General features: G+C 42.7%; 2 protein-coding genes across 24 annotated transcripts in view; both read left to right on the top strand.

The window, feature by feature from the left end:
* Positions 1-3,685, top strand: part of LOC309549656 (thyroglobulin-like) — a 330,286-nt gene extending 326,601 nt beyond the window's left edge. For all 23 annotated transcript variants that reach the window (XM_082250044.1, XM_082250039.1, XM_082250054.1 and 20 more), the window contains one exon: positions 3,535-3,685. In XM_082250044.1, the coding sequence (XP_082106170.1) occupies positions 3,535-3,648 (114 nt within the window). In that variant the 3' untranslated portion in view covers positions 3,649-3,685. The remainder of the gene's footprint in view (positions 1-3,534) is intronic.
* A 52-nt stretch (positions 3,686-3,737) lies between these two features.
* Positions 3,738-18,806, top strand: part of LOC309550431 (saxiphilin-like) — a gene marked incomplete at its 5' end in the record, with an annotated part of 28,285 nt that continues 13,216 nt past the window's right edge. The window contains 4 exons of the mRNA XM_082250813.1: positions 3,738-3,747; positions 4,762-4,803; positions 13,075-13,239; positions 18,055-18,205. Of these exons, the coding sequence (XP_082106939.1) occupies positions 3,738-3,747; positions 4,762-4,803; positions 13,075-13,239; positions 18,055-18,205 (368 nt within the window). The remainder of the gene's footprint in view (positions 3,748-4,761; positions 4,804-13,074; positions 13,240-18,054; positions 18,206-18,806) is intronic.

Below are 18,806 nucleotides of genomic sequence, written 5' to 3'. Positions count from 1 at the left end.
GTGGGCCATAGTTTGAAGACCTCTGAACTTGAGCTTTGGTATATGCTGACTTTGAGATTTAGCATGTGGGTGGGGGGATGGGTAAGTAAAACTGGGCATTTATACATCAATTAGGGCTTGTGGTCAGTGAAGGTTTTAACATCATTACATAAACATACAGAATCATAGGTGGGAATGGATGGACTGATGTATTTTAGATAAATCATTAACTAGGTACTAAAACATTGGCCAAGGAATAATTGTTTGAGGGAAAGCAATAAAATGACCCAAATTCAAAATACTGTTAACAGGCAATGCGTTTAGGGACACATAGGAGAGAATGGTGGGGTGGTTAGTGGGTAATTTTACAAATGGTTAAAGATAATCTACATCTTTACTACTATGTGCATGCGGACAGAGGGTAGTTTACAAATAATGGCCTGTGTCAATTGCTGTACATCCAAAAACATCATAATTCAGGTGAAACTAGTAATACATGTAATGTAAAAAATAAAACATACCTTGATATAGTCCTTCTGCAAGACCTTGATGATGGCAGAGCAGGTCTCAGGGATGATGACTCCAAGTGCTTGGGGGGAGATGCCTGTGGTGAACTTCAGATCCTGCAGGCTTCTCCCTGTTGCAAGATACCTCAACGTCGCAATTAACCTTTGCTCAGGAGTAATTGCAAGCCGCATACAAGTATCCTGCTTCAGAATATAGGGGGACACCAGGGCAAGAAGACGGTAAAAGATGGGATCCGTCATCCTCAAATAATTCCTGAAGTCATCAGGATTATTTTCCTGGAGCTCCCTCAGCAAGGACATATGAGAAAATTGATCACGGTTAAGCAACCAATTTTTCGTCCAGGAGGTCCGCTTCTTCTTCCTATTGCTCGTACGTCGTCTCAGAGCCAAAACTCCAACACTAACGACAGCAACGGACGAATTCACGGTCGCCATAATAAATTCTCGAACGATGTCTCGGAAAATAGCGAAATGTCGTCAACCAAACAAATGCTACCGAAATCAGCGCGAGATGCCCAGAAGGGTCACGGCCAAACACTCACTTCCTCTTTTGTAGCGGCGAACGTGCGTGGAACGTACTGACGTCATTTTCTGTCGGAAGACAAATGTCCTGGGCAAGTTTGGAGCACTTTTCAACAGACAAACAACAAACACACCAGCCGCGAACATTTGTAGGACGTTCCGTCGGCCGACGATCGGTACGTGTGTACGGGCCTTTAGTGGCCATAATGTCGTTTGGTGCAGACTATCCACTTTAGGACCAGGCCTTTTCTGGCAATTTTTGTGTACATGTAACAATCAGTACTTTTTGATAGAATTTTTTTTGGAATAAATTGGTGGGTTTTGCAATTTTTTTTATGTCACACGGTATTTGAGCAGCGGTTTGTCAAATGCAATTTCTTTTTGGAAAAAATGCAGTTTTTTTAATTTTAATGCAAAAAAACACAAAACATAACCCAAATTTTGATAAAATATAAAAGATGATGTTACGCAGAGTATCCCACTCATCCTTTCTCCCATCCAAGTTCCTAAATAAAACATAAAAACCCAAAGATACTGGACTGATTCTTGTCTCAGTGCTCACACTTGGAGAACATGCTTAAATGTGCTGTTGTTGCTAGTGGTAACCCAGGCGGACCAATATCCAGGAAAACGGCTGGGAATCTTGCTACAGATACAAAACATGTCACACTTTAAAATTGCGCATGCCCGTGCAACCGCGCAACGATAAATGACATCATTTTTACTATCCATAGGCGACATTTTAAAAGCCTTTACATGCAACCAATTTTGATTTACACAGAAGGTCTAGGGCTAGAATTACTGCCCATGATCTGACATTCATGGTGACACCTCACATGTGTTGGACGATCACTGTTTGCATGCGTGCGGGACTGACGTGTGAGCGCTTTAAACATCCCTTGTGACAGCAATAGGTACATGGCAAGTACTCTTTATGGAGAAATCTGGGGTTTATAAGACCCCAGATCCCTTCTCTGTCTTTAAAAGCATTTGATCACACCAAGATTCATGAAAATGGCACTATTTACATCCGTGTAAATCGGAAGTGATGTAAGGTTATCGCTTCCAGGTTACTGGGAAGGGACTGAGAAGTGGAGGGGAGTTTGGGTGGAAGCTGGAGAAGCATTTCTGAGGGAGACTGTCGATGGCCCTTGAGGGACACCTTACCGGAGGGGGGGGGGGTGTTCCTTAGGCTGGAGCTCGGGAAACCTGGCCAGGAGGGATCCCACCACAGGTCAGTTAGAGGGATTCTTGCCAGAGAGGCAGCAGGAAGGAACAAGCAGAGACAGTGAGTAGATCAGCATGGTGCAGGGACAAGACAAGGGGAGAGACTGTCAGCTGTAACAGTGCTCTCCTGAAGACTGCTGTGTGCCAAATCTTCATCCAACCTTGCCCTGGGGAGTCTCCATGTATGTGTGCCAGTCGGGCAGGACTGATGCAGAGAGTCAGTCAGGATGACTTGGAAGAAGATCAGCCAGATATGGATGGTGGTAGCCGGGTGGCCTAGCATTCTGCAAGTAAGTGTAACTGGGATCAGTGGCTACAGGAAGGCAGAAAGGACTGAGAGTTCCTGCCTGTAATAGGCCTTTGCTGAACTAGCAATATACTGTTAGTTTCACTAGGAGTGAGCAGCAGATGCTGTACATAGGAACCAAGCTTGTGCAGGAGGAAGGAAGAAGAGCACCTTTTTAAATAGAGAGAAAGTTCTCCCTTGTTATGGGTTCTGAACATTTTAAAATTGTACATCCCATAATTCCCTACCCCATCCAAGTTATCACCCCCTAATAAAACAACAAAAAATAGCCAAGGACTGATTTTTTGTGTTGGAGTGAAAAAAGGAAATGCTAAGTCACTGGCTGTGCAGCAGCTCCTACGAGGGGTGTGCTACACAAATTTTACCTTTTGCTGCCTATGTGAAGATAACCTTAAACGGGAGCTTCAGCCAGGGTTCCACAAATTAAAAATCAGCAGCTACAAAAACTGTAGCTGCTGACTTTTAATAAACAGCCACTTAACTGCCCAGGGATCCAACACTGTCCTCACCTGGGTTAGTTCTTGAACAGTCATCGAGTCCCCAGTGCTTGCATGTTAACTGTGGGAAACCGGCTGTGACTCCTTGGGGCTTCACAGTCGGCTACCCGCTGTTCATGTGTGAACTCTGCTGCACCCTGTGAATGGTCCTGCAGCCTCTTGAGATCGGTGACGTGTCCCAGAAGGTTGCAGGCTAGAATAGGGGGCCAACATTTGCTCGGATCACCTAGGCGTGAGTTTGCACATCGTAGAATCATCGTAGTCACATTTTGTCACATCGTAGAATCATGTGACAAAATGCTGCAGTCACACCTAGAAGCCCTGTGGGGAACTTTCAAAAGTTGGTTGCACTGTGTTATATAAAATGATATACAATATTAAATGAAATTACAGATATGGTAAATAAGTGGACCTGAAGTTGCCCCAGGTTTATCATGGGTTAGTTGTCCTAATTTATTGTTTCATGTTTCTTTAGAAAGGTGAAGCTGATGCAGTGACACTTAAAGTACAATACATGTATGAGGCTTTGATGTGCGGACTGCTGCCAGCATTAGAAGAATATCACAATAAAGGCAAGAGCAAAAGTTAAATGTTTAAAAAATAGACCACTACATGATTATGATGTCAGTACTGGGAAATATTATCCAATTATTGTCCTGTCTGTAAAGGGAGGGGCTAATGAAAAGAGGTCATTCTAATAAGCAAGGGGTAGGTTGGGGTGCAAAGGGGGGCTCTGATGGGGGAAATCCTGATGTAAAAAGGGGGACTTTTCATTTGATGGGGGACTTCTACTGGTATGGGGGGTACTCTGATGTGAAAAGAGGAACTTCTGATTTGATGGGGAGACTTTGATGTGATGGACAGACTGTAACGTAAAGGAGCACCTCTCATGTGATGGGGGACTCCGATACGAAAACAAGGAACCAGAAAGGGGGGGGAGCTGTGATCAGTGCCATCTTAAGAGCATTATAGGCCCCCGGGCAATGCAGTGCACTAGGGCCCTGCCTACACAATCACCCACGAGAATAAAAATGCAAATTATCAATAAGGCGATATTTATTGGTACAGCAGTGCCAGGCTAATGACAGCTTTCAAGTTTGGCAGCTAAGTCCAGTGAACACACACACATGGACGGGAGTCAGATTTTACTGTCATGTGTGTGCCTGTTCCCGTGGAGACAGACAGGCATTCCTGCATTTGTGGGCTCCCCCTCCATCGCCCAAGTGGTCTGACAGCAGCACAGGGCTGACAGCCGCTTGCCAAGTTTGGCGGCGGGATGCACAGAGAATTCAGGACTAATGCTTGGCTGGGTCGCTGGGCAGGTGGGGCCCCCCAGGCAATTGGGGCCCCCGGGCAACTGCCCAGCATGCCCATTCAGTAAGATGGCCCTGGCTGTGATATGAAAGGGGAATTCTGGTACACCTGGAGGAACTCCGATGTGATAGGGGGCTTTTGATGTGAAGGGGTGAATAATGTGAAAGGGGAAACTTCTGATGTAGGTATTTCTTGGAGCGTACTTATTCATTCAATAAAATGAACTGTTTTATTTATAATACTGATTTTTTTCCAGCCCACAAATATGTTTTAAATACACACCGTGGCACGAAAACTGAAACGTTTAGAGACTCCTCCTTTAGACTATACAATTTCTAGTTATTCATTTGTACATTCAGTCTGATGTAGTGTATTTTTGCTTTTGCAGATGATTTTGGTCCCTGTAAAATCCCTGGATCCAAGTATACAGGTATTAATTAAAATTTCAATTCAACTTTTCAATTCAATAGACTGTGTATGTTATTCATTGTGAATAATAGTTTTCTTTACTTCATAATTGCCCAAACGTTCATACATCTATTGAAATTATATTGTGTACTGGTCTTCTTATACTTGGATACCACACTGGGAAGCTCAGTACATTTGTAAAATAAGGTCTGCAGGTATCGACCGCAGGGTTTGCTCTTGGATAAAATTCAGTAGTTCTATATCAGTTTTTGCGGATGACACAAAATTGGGCAGGGCAATAACTGCACAGCATGAAGCAGATATCCTACAAAATGACCTGGACAAAATAACGGAGTGGTGTAACGCTCCGGCGTTTATTTGTGTGGTGTGGATTTGCAGCTGCGGAAGTTACACTCAGTAGTCATGTAGAGATGTGTTGAACTACCATATCATCATTGTGCATCAGCCTGTCTCAGCAAGCACATACACAAACACAGACACTCATTAAAGATGTTCCTGGAGTGATATGTTTATATGTGAAAGTATAGAGGTGATACTGAGGGGACAGGCGTGGATAGTGATAGCAATGGTAAGAGGTAACAGATGGTGATAGTAAGCACTTAGGATAGCAATCATGTACAGGTAACAGGTGGTAGTGAAGAGCAGATGAAGTGTACAGGAGATGCTAGGCTAGTGCAGTGACAAGATGGTAATAGGCTCAAGAGCTTGCAATCTAAGTAGCGGTGCAGATGTTAGATGTAACAGTATAGTTCTTAGAGTAGCAATAGTCTTTAGTAAGCAGAGTAGTAGAGAAAGTAGATTAGGAAGGTATTCCCCTGTGGGGTACTTATCACTGGTAGGTTTGTAAGGAGAGGGTTCTGGCGGTGAGGTAATGATCTTGTAGCGAGATACAAGATGTTGCAGCAAGTCTTCGGTCAATCCAGGTATTAGGGAATAGCTGGAGGATTCGGCAGCGTTAGGTAATGCTGTAGCAAGCGGTTTGCACGAACACATGTGAGTGAATGCCGGCGGTTGAAATAGCCGCTCAGAGCGGCACTCACTGATGAGGTCATGGAATTTAAAGGGACAGGTACTAGATGCGTTCCACCTATCTATATGGTGGAACGTAATGTACAAATAATAGGCTGGAAGGGTACCGCAGGTACCAGGATCTTACAGTACCCCCCCCCCCTAAGGCCGGCTCCGGAAGGCCTATAACACTGGTCTCTCCGGGTATTTGGAGTGGAACCTTCGTATAAGCCTGGGTGCGTGGACGTCAGAAGCATCCAACCAGGTGTCATCTTGGGGACCATAATTTTTCCATCTTATGAAATATTGGAGCTTTCCTCTGTGGATACGAGAATGCAAAATTTCTTTAATCTCAAATTCTTCTCCACCTTCAACTTGTATTGGAGGTGGAGGCGCGATGGTAGGTCTAATCCCTTGGTTGGGTGTATGTGGCTTCAATAGAGATACATGGAACGTGGGGTGTATCTTAAGATCTGCCGGTAAAGTGAGTCGAACTGCAGATTCCCCAATGAGCTTCTCAATTGGAAAAGGTCCCAGGAATAGAGATCCAAGCTTTTTACTAGAATTTTCAACCTCAAGTTCCTCGTAGATAGCCAAACAAGATCCCCAATAGCATATTGAGGTGAAGGTCTTCTGCGGAGGTCATAGTACCTCTTTTGTTGGCTATGAGCATGTGAGATGGTGATGTTAAGTAAGCCCAAAGAGCCTTTTATTTGGGTGAGATAGAGGCTACTGGGTTACTTGATGGTAGGATGCGTGGTGGAAGAATTGTGGGATGGAACCCATAGTTCAGGTAGAACGGACTTTGCTTAGTAGTACTGTGGGTTGCATTGTTATAAGCAAATTCTGCCAGAGGGAGGAGGTCCACCCAATCATCCTGTAGGTATGAGGTGTAGCAACGCAAATATTGTTCAATACACTGGTTGACTCTTTCAGTTTGTCCGTTGGTCTGCGGGTGATAGGGGGAAGTAAGTTTTCGCTCAATGCGCAGTATGTGACATAGAGCTTGCCAAAACTTAGAGATGAACTGCGAGCCCCGGTCAGATAAAAGAGTCTTTGGAATTCCATGTAGTTTGAACACATATTTTACTAGCAATTTCGCTGTTTCCTTAGATGAAGGTAGTCTGCGAATGGGAATGAAATGTGCCATTTTTGTCAGATGGTCCACTGACACTAGGATGGTAGTGAATCCCTTGGACGGTGGTAATTCCACTATGAAGTCTAAAGAAACAACTTCCCATGGAACTTTGGGTATTGGTAGACTGCAAAGTAAACCAGAAGGTTTTGTAGTGTCAATTTTGGACCTTGCACAGATGTCACATGAAGAAATGAATTTTTGTACAGACGTCTTCATCCCAGGCCACCAAAATTGCCTAGTGAGCAAATTAAATGTCTTAGTCATACCCATATGTCCTGCCATAGGTACGTCATGGGATAACTCCAAGATTTTGGTACGCATACCGGGAGGTATGTAGAGTTTGTCGTTAAAGAAGCGGAAGCCTTCTGCATCAGTACTTAGTTGAGGTGGTGGTGAATCCAGTCTTAGACTGTACAGAATCTCTTCTTTTAAGGGACGAACAACACCAATAATACGGTCATGGGGTATTATAGGTCATGAAGGAATTTCGGGACAGTTATCTTCGGTTAACCGTGATAACGCATCTGCCTTCTTGTTTTTGTCTGCAGGTGTATAGGTCACTAAGAAATTGAATCTTAGGAAGAATAGCGACCAACGTACCTGTCGGTGGGAAAGGGTCTTGTTGGTCTGGAGATATTGGAGGTTTTTATGGTCTGTATATATGAGTATTGGCAACCGGGTGCCCTCAAGTAGATGTCGCCAATTCTCCAGTGCCAACTTCATGGCAATTAACTCTTTTTCACCCACTGGGTAGTTCACCTCTGTGTTACTTAGTGATTTAGAGAAGAAGGCAACTGGATGAAGTGGTGAAGTATTCGTAGGTCGTTGGGAAAGAACTGCTCCTACAGCCATATTTGACGCATCTACCTCCAGGATGTATTGGAGGGATGGGTCTGGATGGCGTAGTATGGGAGCGGTAATGAAGCTTGATTTCAACAAGCTGAACGCTTTATTTGCTTCTTCAGACCATTTAAATGTTTGCTTAACACTTGTAAGTTGTGTGAGTGGTCTCACAATAGACGAGAAGTTCTTGATGAACTTTCTATAGAAGTTTGAGAATCCAAGAAATCGTTGTAAGGCCTTACGAGTTGTTGGTACAGGCCAATCCATAATACAGGATATCTTGCTCATATCCATCTTGATGCTGTTCTTGGATATGATGTATCCTAAGAATAACAGCTCTTCCTTATGGAATAGGCATTTCTTCAGTTTTACGTACAAGTTGTGTGTGAGCAATCTGGACAACACAAGTCTTACATGTCTTTTATGTTCAGACAAGGATTGAGAGTAAATGAGTATATCGTCCAGATATACTACGACACAGACATCGATTAGATCTCGGAAGATGTCGTTTATGAACCGCTGAAATGCTGCGGGAGCATTACACAACCCAAACGGCATCACTAGATATTCGAATAGTCCGTATCTAGTTCTGAATGCCGTCTTCCACTCATCCCCACTACGGATGCGGATGAGATTGTAAGCCCCTTTAAGGTCTAACTTCGAGAAGTAAGTGGCTCCACGCACTTGTTCAATCAGTTCCGGGATGAGAGGTAAGGGATAGCGATCCTTTATCGTAATAATATTTAATTGCCTATAGTCAATAATAGGCCGAAGGCTTAAATCCTTATTGCGGACAAAGAAAAGTCCTGCAGCTGTAGAGGAAGTAGAGGGTCTAATGAACCCTTTCGCTAAGTTCTCATCCAAGTATTCCTTGAGATGAGAAAGTTCATCCTGAGAAAGAGGATAAACATGACCGAAAGGTAGCTTACTATTAGGGAGTAGGTCAATAGAACAATCGTAGTCCCTATGGGGAGGCAACACTTGAGCATTTTTCTCAAGGAAGACTTCTGATAAATCCTGATAGCATGGTGGTGGTGTAATTTCCTCTGACACCATGGACAGGATTTTCTTTTGAGATTGGAGGTTACACGTGGTCTCGCAATAGTGAGAAGGGAAGGTTAGGGACCGTGTCTTCCAATCAATAGTTGGTTGATGTATATGTAACCAGGGAAGTCCCAAAATAATGGGAAAATGTGGTGAGGGTAACACATCAAACGTGGTGGTCTCAACATGAGACTCGTTAGCAGTAGCAAGGAGTGCTTGTGTCTGAGTGGTAATTGGACCAGAAGATAACGGAATACCGTTAATCAAACTAACAGAGACAGGTTTGGGTTTTGAAATAATAGGTATTTTATTTAAAGCAACACAACTAGTGTCAATGTAGTTCCCACAAGATCCTGTGTCGATCATGGCCTTGGTGGTGATCCTAATTTGGTCCCACTGTAGGATCAAACGAATAAAGAGATAGGGATTAGTAAAAGAAGTCGTTAATCCCCCCAGCAAGACCTGTGAACACTCACCCTTTTTCTTGTGGACAAGGGGACAAACGCTTATCAAATGTTCGGCGGAGGCGCAGTACATACAGAGATTTTCTGTTCTTCTCCTGGCCTTTTCAGTAGACGATATTGGTGGGCGGATGGTTCCTACCTCCATAGGAGTAGGATCGAAGGACGACTCCCGAGAAGGGTTGGGTAATGGGATTCCCATTTTCTCAGCCTTCCTCTCTCGCAATCGTCTGTCTATTTTGATACTAAGTTGTATCAAGGCATCCAAGGTGCCAGGTAAATCCGCTCGGGCGAGCTCGTCTTTTATGGCTTCAGATAACCCAAGCCTGAACTGGGTTCGCAGAGATGCATCATTCCACCCTGAATCAAGGGTCCATCTCTTGAACTCTGCTACGAAATCTTCAACAGGTCTCCTTCCTTGTTTTAAAGCCCTCAATTGGCTGTCAGCAGTACTCTGCCTATTAGAGTCTTCATATAGGCTAGAGAGCTCTGCTAAAAACGTAGGATAGGAGTTGAGAAGAGGGTAATTTTTCTCAATAAGAGAGTCTGCCCAAGCCCGTGGATCACCTGACATATATGATATAGTGGTGCAGACTTTTAATTGGTCTGTAGTGTAAGTACGAGGTTTTAGATTAAAAAGCAATTGACATGCGTTTTTAAATTCACAGAATTTTTTTCCGATCACCCGTAAACACTTGTGGAGGGTTTATTTTGGACTCACGGGGTTGGGCAGCAGTGAGCTGTGAAACACGGGCTATCTGCTGTCTCAAGGTCTGGTTTTCATTTTTCACTTCAGTAAGTGAAAGAATTAATGAATCTACCTTTTGTGATAGTTGTATCACATGTGTAGCTATTTCCGCTGAATCCATTTTTCTGGTTCGTGCAATCTGTAACGTTCCGGCGTTTATTTGTGTGGTGTGGATTTGCAGCTGCGGAAGTTACACTCAGTAGTCATGTAGAGATGTGTTGAACTACCATATCCAACTCTCAAGACTCATCATTGTGCATCAGCCTGTCTCAGCAAGCACATACACAAACACAGACACTCATTAAAGATGTTCCTGGAGTGATATGTTTATATGTGAAAGTATAGAGGTGATACTGAGGGGACAGGCGTGGATAGTAATAGCAATGGTAAGAGGTAACAGATGGTGATAGTAAGCACTTAGGATAGCAATCATGTACAGGTAACAGGTGGTAGTGAAGAGCAGATGAAGTGTACAGGAGATGCTAGGCTAGTGCAGTGACAAGATGGTAATAGGCTCAAGAGCTTGCAATCTAAGTAGCGGTGCAGATGTTAGATGTAACAGTAAAGTTCTTAGAGTAGCAATAGTCTTTAGTAAGCAGAGTAGTAGTGAAAGTAGATTAGGAAGGTATTCCCCTGTGGGGTACTTATCACTGGTAGGTTTGTAAGGAGAGGGTTCCGGCGGTGAGGTAATGATCTTGTAGCGAGATACAAGATGTTGCAGCAAGTCTTCGGTCAATCCAGGTATTAGGGAATAGCTGGAGGATTCGGCAGCGTTAGGTAATGCTGTAGCAAGCGGTTTGCACGAACACATGTGAGTGAATGCCGGCGGTTGAAATAGCCGCTCAGAGCGGCACTCACTGATGAGGTCATGGAATTTAAAGGGACAGGTACTAGATGCGTTCCACCTATCTATATGGTGGAACGTAATGTACAAATAATAGGCTGGAAGGGTACCGCAGGTACCAGGATCTTACAAGTGGGCTACGACATGGCAAATGAGGTTTAATGTGGAGAAGTGTAAGGTTTTGCACTTGGGGACTAAAAACATAAAAACACAATACACGTTGGGGGGGGGGAACCCTTGCGGGAATCAAAAATGGAGAAAGATCTGGGAGTCTTGGCAGATGATAGACTAGGCAATAGCATGCAATGTCAAGCGGCAGCTGCCAAAGCCAGCAGAATATTAGCATGCATAAAGAAAGGGATGTATTCCAGAGATAAGACTATAATCCTTCCACTTTATAAAACTCTGGACCGACCACATCTGGAGTATTCTGTCCAGTTCTGGTCGCCAGTCCTCAGGAGGGATGTGTTGGAGCTGGAGAAAGTCCAGAGAAGGGCAACTAAACTAATTAGGGGATTGGAGGACCTTAATTATGAAGAGCGTCTGCAATTGCTTGATTTATTCTCCCTGGAGAAGAGACGCCTGAAAGGGGACATGATAGAAATTTATAAATATCTCAATGGTGATCTCGACATAGAAAAAAAGCTATTCAGTCGTAAAGAGTGCATGAGGACTCGAGGGCATACATTGCGATTAGAGGAGAAGCATTTTAACCTCAGACAACGTGGGGGGTTCTTTACTGTTAGAGCTACAAGATTGTGGAATTCTCTACCACAAGAGGTGGTTTCTGCGGGATGTATGGTGGCTTTCAAAAGACTCTTGGACGTACATCTCAAGGATCAGAACATTCAGGGGTATGTGAGATGATTACAGCCACACACACCTACACAGGTTGAACTGGATAGACTATTGTCTTTATTCAACCTCACCTACTATGTAACTATGTAACTATGTAAAACTTAGTTTATTGGGATAGAAAGGGGGTGTAGAAAGTATAAAAGGAGTACATTTTTAAAAGGGAACAAAAAATTTGTAGCATTGGTAGGATATAATCCTATGTGGATGCTGTACTTCCACTGACCTCCTCTAGGGGCTACAACACTAGCTTTGAGACTAACAAATGCAAACATCCTGGTACGGCAAATGCTTTCAGATGCACCATGTCACCATATGGTAATCATTGCTGGATTTTGGCTCTAACATGCTTTAGCCTTACACATCCACTTGTAACTGAATTTTGCACTCACAATTCTTTAGAATTAAGTTAGGTAAATTGTTTATTAGTGAAGTTAGCCCCCAGGGTTGAGGATACTCCATAGCTGAGCATTGTTCATGGTCATCCCCTAAGTGGTCACTGCAGCTTAGCATTACAGGCAATACATTTACTCCCCGGCTTGTGCCACAGGTAAGGGCAAAGCTTCCAAACAGATAAACATATTTGTTACTACTGCAATCCTGGCTACAATGTTCAAGGGATTTAACGGTTAACTGTTAGTTAAAGGGTAACTCCACTTTCGTATGAAACAAAAATAGCAAATAAAGAAAAAACAATATGGCGTATATAATTGCGACACAAGTCATATTGTAATTATAAGTTATTAAAAATTACCTTTCCTTTTCAATCTGCAGCTGTTGATTTTTTCCGAAAATGCAATATGGCTACTTGGAGGTGTTCTGTATAATGTATACTGTAGAATGTATACTGACCACACCCCAGATACATCATTTCCTGCTTGCGTGATTGGCTCATGATTTTCCCAGAAGTCTGCACTAAGATAAAAGTCAGATTTCTGGCATCCCCTGCAACAAAAATGTCATTTTTGGTGAGATACACCCAACAGGAAAACATCTAAAGGATGCAGGCCCTGCAGATTTCCTCATTAGAGCTCTTCAGCTGCCACAGCTGATAGATAATTATGAAACCACTCCTATTTGATACACCCTGCACAGAGAAACAAACAATGATTTCTTCAGAATAACAAAAGGTAGGAATTTGCAACAAAGTTTGTTAAAATCCTTGTAATGTACAGAGATCACCCAGAGGGGAATGTTTTTTTGTTTTTTTTCTCAACAAAAGTGGAGTTATGCTTTACCTTCAAGGGTATATTTATTTTATACTTCCATACAACATTTAATCTAGGTACACATATGACACAGTATACTTATTATTATTCCTTTCACTTTAGATTTTGGGATAACGCGTGCTGTAGCACTGGTAAAAAAAAGCAACAAAGACATCAACTGGAACAACCTTAAAGGCAAGAAGGCCTGCCATACTGGTGTTGGTGATATTGCTGGCTGGGTTATCCCTGTTGGTCTTATTAGAAGGCAGAATGACAATTGTGACATTGGTGAGTACAGCTCAGCCACTGGCTTCATCTTCTGATAATGTGATCTATCTAAACCTGTCTCCATCTGTGATTGCAAAGAGGAGTTACAATAAAGGAATCAATGTAACAATTAGCTAAAAACAGACAATGTTGATATTAATGGCTAATGCTAAATGCCTACGAAAAAGTGAAACAAAATCAAATCATTTCCTCAAAATCGATAAAAGCCAAATGAAAATGATTGACCATCTTACGGAGGGACATATCTATGGAAAGAAGCACCTATAGCAAGCCCTACAATTGAGCCCTGGTGCAAACATCTGCCACAATTTTTTAAGATAACTAAACCATAATATCAACTCAAAAATGCAAATAAAATGTTGTTTAATCTTTTAAGTAACAAATTATAGCACTATATGCAAATTATCACCACACCTTACATACTTTCGTAGGTGCAAAACGGTCTATGCTGCACTCCTCACATCAGAGCCCACCCTCACATCACAAGAGTACTCTGTACATCAGAGTCCCCCCACTCACATCAGAGTCCTTCACCCTCATATCATAGCCCCCCTACCTCACATTATAGCCCTCTCACATTACAGTCCCCTCTCCCCATATGACAGTCCTTCCCTTCTAACATCATGAACCCCTACTGTTCTTCCAGCATTCTAACTTAGCTGAAACTCACATGGGAACAGGTTACATGGCAGCCTGGCTCCTGTCAAATAAAAAGCTGTCTTCTCCCTCACAGACAGCCATCCTTTGTATTGCCTGCTCCTGCCCCAACCCTGAGCAAACAGGATCCAGGCCCAGTACAGGAGGACTGCTTGTATCTCCTATTAAAGGTCATACCCTAAATCCGATTTGACACAGCTATCCCCTGGAAAGTTCTCATTATAGCTGATCCAGGCAGGTCCAACTAGAAGAAACTTTTAGAGGCAAACACACTGTAGGCATTATGTACATCCCCATGTTTATTATTGAACCCACTCAAAGGTGTGTAGTCAATAAAAGAGAGGGTTTTAGTGGTCTGCTCAGACTGCAGTTCCCATGCCTCTGACAGGAGCCAGTAAATTCATATTGATGGTACAGATGAAATGCCACAGGGTCTAAATATACTCCTAGAATTAAGAGCCGGTTCACACCATAAGTCGCCCCATGTCGGAGCGACTTTTTACCGTGATTTTACCGCGATTTTACCGCGAATTTACCGCGACTTGTGAATTATTTTGCGCGACTTATATGACAGACGACTTTGTGTTTGGCCAATCAGAATATGATGTGTTGTGACCTAATTCCCCTTTTCTGTTTTTTTTTTACTCATTTCCTCATTGCCCACCAGTGCCACGTATCAGTGTCCACCAGTGCCACTGCCCACCAGTGCCACGTATGTGTCCTCCAGTGCCACTGCCCACCAGTGCCACGTATCAGTGTCCACCAGTGCCACGTATGTGTCCACAAGTGCCACTGCCCACCAGTGCCACGAATCAGTGTCCACCAGTGCCACATATCAGTGCCACGAATCAGTGTCTACCAGTGCCACGTATCAGTGCCACGTATCAGTGCCACGTATCAGTGCCACAAATCAGTGTCCACCAGTGCCACATATCAGTGCCACGTATCAGTGTCCACCAGTGCCATGTATCAGTGCCATGTATCAGTGCCATGAATCAGTGTCCACCAGTGCCACGTATCAGTGCCACGTATCAGTGCCACGAATCAGTGTCCACCAGTGCCACATATCAGTGCCACGTATCAGTGTCCACCAGTGCCACATATCAGTGCCACGTATCAGTGCCACGAATCAGTGTCCACCAGTGCCACGTATCAGTGCCACGAATCAGTGTCCACCAGTGCCACGTATCAGTGCCACGTATCAGTGCCACGAATCAGTGTTCACCAGTGCCACATATCAGTGCCACGTATCAGTGTCCACCAGTGCCACATATCAGTGCCACGAATCAGTGTCCACCAGTGCCACGTAACAGTGCCACAAATCAGTGTCCACCAGTGCCACGTATCAGTGCCACGTATCAGTGCCATGAATCAGTGTCCACCAGTGCCACTTATCTGTGTCCACCAGTGCCACTCACACAGACCAAGCAGAGATAATGGAATATATGTACCATTATATATATATATATATATATATATATATATATATATATATATATATATACAGTGTATATATATACCATATAGGCATGGCTGCAATGTGGGGAATGCCTGGCTAATCTCTTTCTTCTTCCTGGAAAGTCTGATAACAAGTCACTTCAATTAAGATAAGGAGGAGACTCCCATTGAAGTATATGGGACAAGTCGGATCACAGGTCACCTCAAAGTAGTACAGGACCCTTTTCTGAAGTCGGAGCAACTTCAGTAGTGCCAATTAAGATGGCACTGATTGATTAACATTGCTTTTGTTATGTCAAGCAACCTGGGGCGACCTGGGGCAACACAAGTCGCCTCACAAGTCGCGCTAGTGTGAATGGGCTCTGACATGCCATAAATGTGCAAAATTCCTCTACAGATAAAAAAACCATCAACTAATCCCCATATATGGCAATCGCCCGAAAAAGATTTTAACTACCTTTTAACTTTCTGCTTTCTGCCCATAAAGAATAGACATGGGAAAATGTACATATAAATTATAAGAACATTAGGTTTTAACAAGGGGTTCAGTGACCACATAAATACACAAGGCCACAAAAGCCCTGCTTTACAGATGTGCATTGAGATGAAGAGCTAGTACATCTTATAAAACACTTGCATGCCACCAGTTTTAGCTAAAAGATATTTATGGTAAATGCACTGTAGGTCAGAACAAATAAAATTGTGTAACCGTGCTAAATATCAAAGGAAAAAGCAGCAGCTGTAAGTGAGACTACACCAAACAATAAATAGATAGAAAAGCTGCGCTAATATGAACCAGTAGGTATTGTGCAAAAACCGAATTAATTAAACGAATAACAGAAAAGGTGCCTGTATATCAAACACTCAGTGAAGCAACAAATTAAATAATGTATACATAAAAAAGTGACCACTAGAAATCACAAAGGAATGTAAACAGTATTAAATATTCCATAAATAATCATGGCATAAAAAATATTTTATATTAGGTAAAGTCCCAAAGTAGAATCCACAGGAAGGTGAAGTGATAAAGATGTGAAGCTAATCTGCAATCACCCCAGTGATCCAACGACAGTGACACACTTATCTCCTTACCAGAACACTGGTAAAAAACAGCCTGTATGAATCTCCTCACAGCGCCATTTAGATAGGCAATCCTTCCTCCAGCAAGTGACCAAGGATATAGCCAGGAGAGAGTAGTAAACTAGTCCTGATGTCAATCGAGGTAAACTCCAATGGTGCCATACAAAAGAAAGGGGCTCGATAGTGTAATAACGTCAAGCTTTATTAAAATATATATATAAAATATTACTCACATGTAGTCATAAAAAATTTGCTCTGGATAGAAGCCGGACGGCTCTCATGTAGCCCGTCCTCTGGGCAGCACGGTGACGTCAGCACGCCGCGCTGCCCAGTGGATGGGCTACATGAGAGCCGGCCGGCTTCTATCCAGAGAACATTTTTTATGACTACATGTGAGTTATATTTTATATATATTTTAATAAAGCTTGAGGTTATTACACTATCGAGCCCCTTTCTTTTGTATGGCACCATTGGAGTTTACCTCGATTGACATCAGGACTAGTTTACTACTCTCTCCTGGCTATATCCTTGGTCACTTGCTGGAGGAAGGATTGCCTATCTAAATGGCGCTGTGAGGAGATTCATACAGGCTGTTTTTTTACCAGTGTTCTGGTAAGGAGATAAGTGTGTCACTGTCGTTGGATCACTGGGGTGATTGCAGATTAGCTTCACATCTTTATCACTTCACCTTCCTGTGGATTCTACTTTGGGACTTTACCTAATATAATTATTTTTTATGCCATGATTATTTATGGAATATTTAATACTGTTTACATTCCTTTGTGATTTCTAGTGGTCACTTTTTTATGTATACATTATTTAATTTGTTGCTTCACTGAGTGTTTGATATACAGGCACTTTTTCTGTCATTCATTTAATTAATTAGGTTTTTGCACAATACCTACTGGTTCATATTAGCGCAGCTTTTCTATCTATTTACTGTAGGTCAGAAGCTTAAAAAGTGGAGTTCCACCCTAAAAAAAAAAAAATAACTTTACAGCATCAGGTAGAATAAAAAAAAAAAAAATAAAAAAAGTAATGGATAGTTAATATTTTTTTTTTTTTGTTTCACTTACCTTGTTTTTAATGAAAAATTAACTTACCTTCCTTCCTCTTCCTCCTTATGCGGACCCGGCCCCCGACGTCACTTCCTCCTTTGCATTGCGTCCTGGGAGATGAGTGTCATCAATCCCAGGATGCAATGGGAATGGCCAGCCGCTACTCTGATTGCCGATCGCAATCTATAGCGCATGCTCGAGATTGTGATCGGCATTCTGGGTAGCTGAAACCAGGAAGAAGGACACAGCGGGGGACACAGCGGCTTCAGACGCCCACACCGGAGATGGCCGCACTCTTCAATCAATTTTAAAGGTAAGATTTTATCTATATTCATTTACTGTACACTACTGTAATGTGGGGTTAGTGTTAGTGTAATTGGGGTTAGCTTAGGATTAGGGGTGTATTTTTAGCTAAAAAATGTGTATGTGACTGGAACTCCGCTTTAAGTAGAGGCAGAAACATTGGCATTACCAGCACTCATCACAGCCAGGGAGCATTGGTAAGTTTAGGAACTGACTGACTTATTTGGTTTATAACTTATATTGTATTGATACTGGACAGATTCCTTCTTCGGTGAGAGCTGTGCTCCTGGATCAGATACTAAATCCAACCTCTGTAAACTGTGCATTGGTGACCCCAAGAATTCCGCATCCAATACAAAATGTTCTCTCAGTGATGAAGAGGCCTATTTTGGAAACGAAGGTGCCTTTAGGTAAAATACATTCATATTTGTGCAGAAATACCAATGTTTTAGGACACACTGATGCTCTATTCAGTTGGCAGCTTCCCTCAGTCTTAAGCTGAACATAGATGGATCGAATTTTGGCTCAGGTTCAAAAGGGACCAGCCAAGATTCGATCCATCTATGGACAGATTGATAGTACCCACGTCAATCCATCAATGGACTTGGGAACAACCAGACTGTTGGATTTTTTACATGCGATATAGCCAATAGCAGTAATTATTGTGGTTGGAGAATATAGCCGCTAGCAGTAATCATTGTGTTCGGTGGATATAGCCATTAGTAATCATTGTGTCCAGTGGATATAGCTGCAAGCAGTAATCATTGTGTCCAGCGGATATAGCTGGTAGCAGTAATCATTGTGTCCACTGGATATAGCCATTAGCAAAAATCATTGTGTCCAGTGGATATAGCCGCAAGCAGTAATCATTATTTTTAGCAGATATAGCCGCTAGCAGTAATCATTGTGTCCAGTAAATATAGCCATTAGCAGTAATCATTGTGTCCAGTGTATATAGCCACAAGCAGTAATCATTATGTTCAGCAGATATAGCCACTAGTGGTAATCATT

Source organism: Pelophylax lessonae (assembly GCF_965119305.1).
Source record: "Pelophylax lessonae genome assembly, chromosome: 3".
NCBI lineage: Eukaryota > Metazoa > Chordata > Amphibia > Anura > Ranidae > Pelophylax > Pelophylax lessonae.
This window is presented reverse-complemented; position numbering and strand designations above follow the sequence as displayed.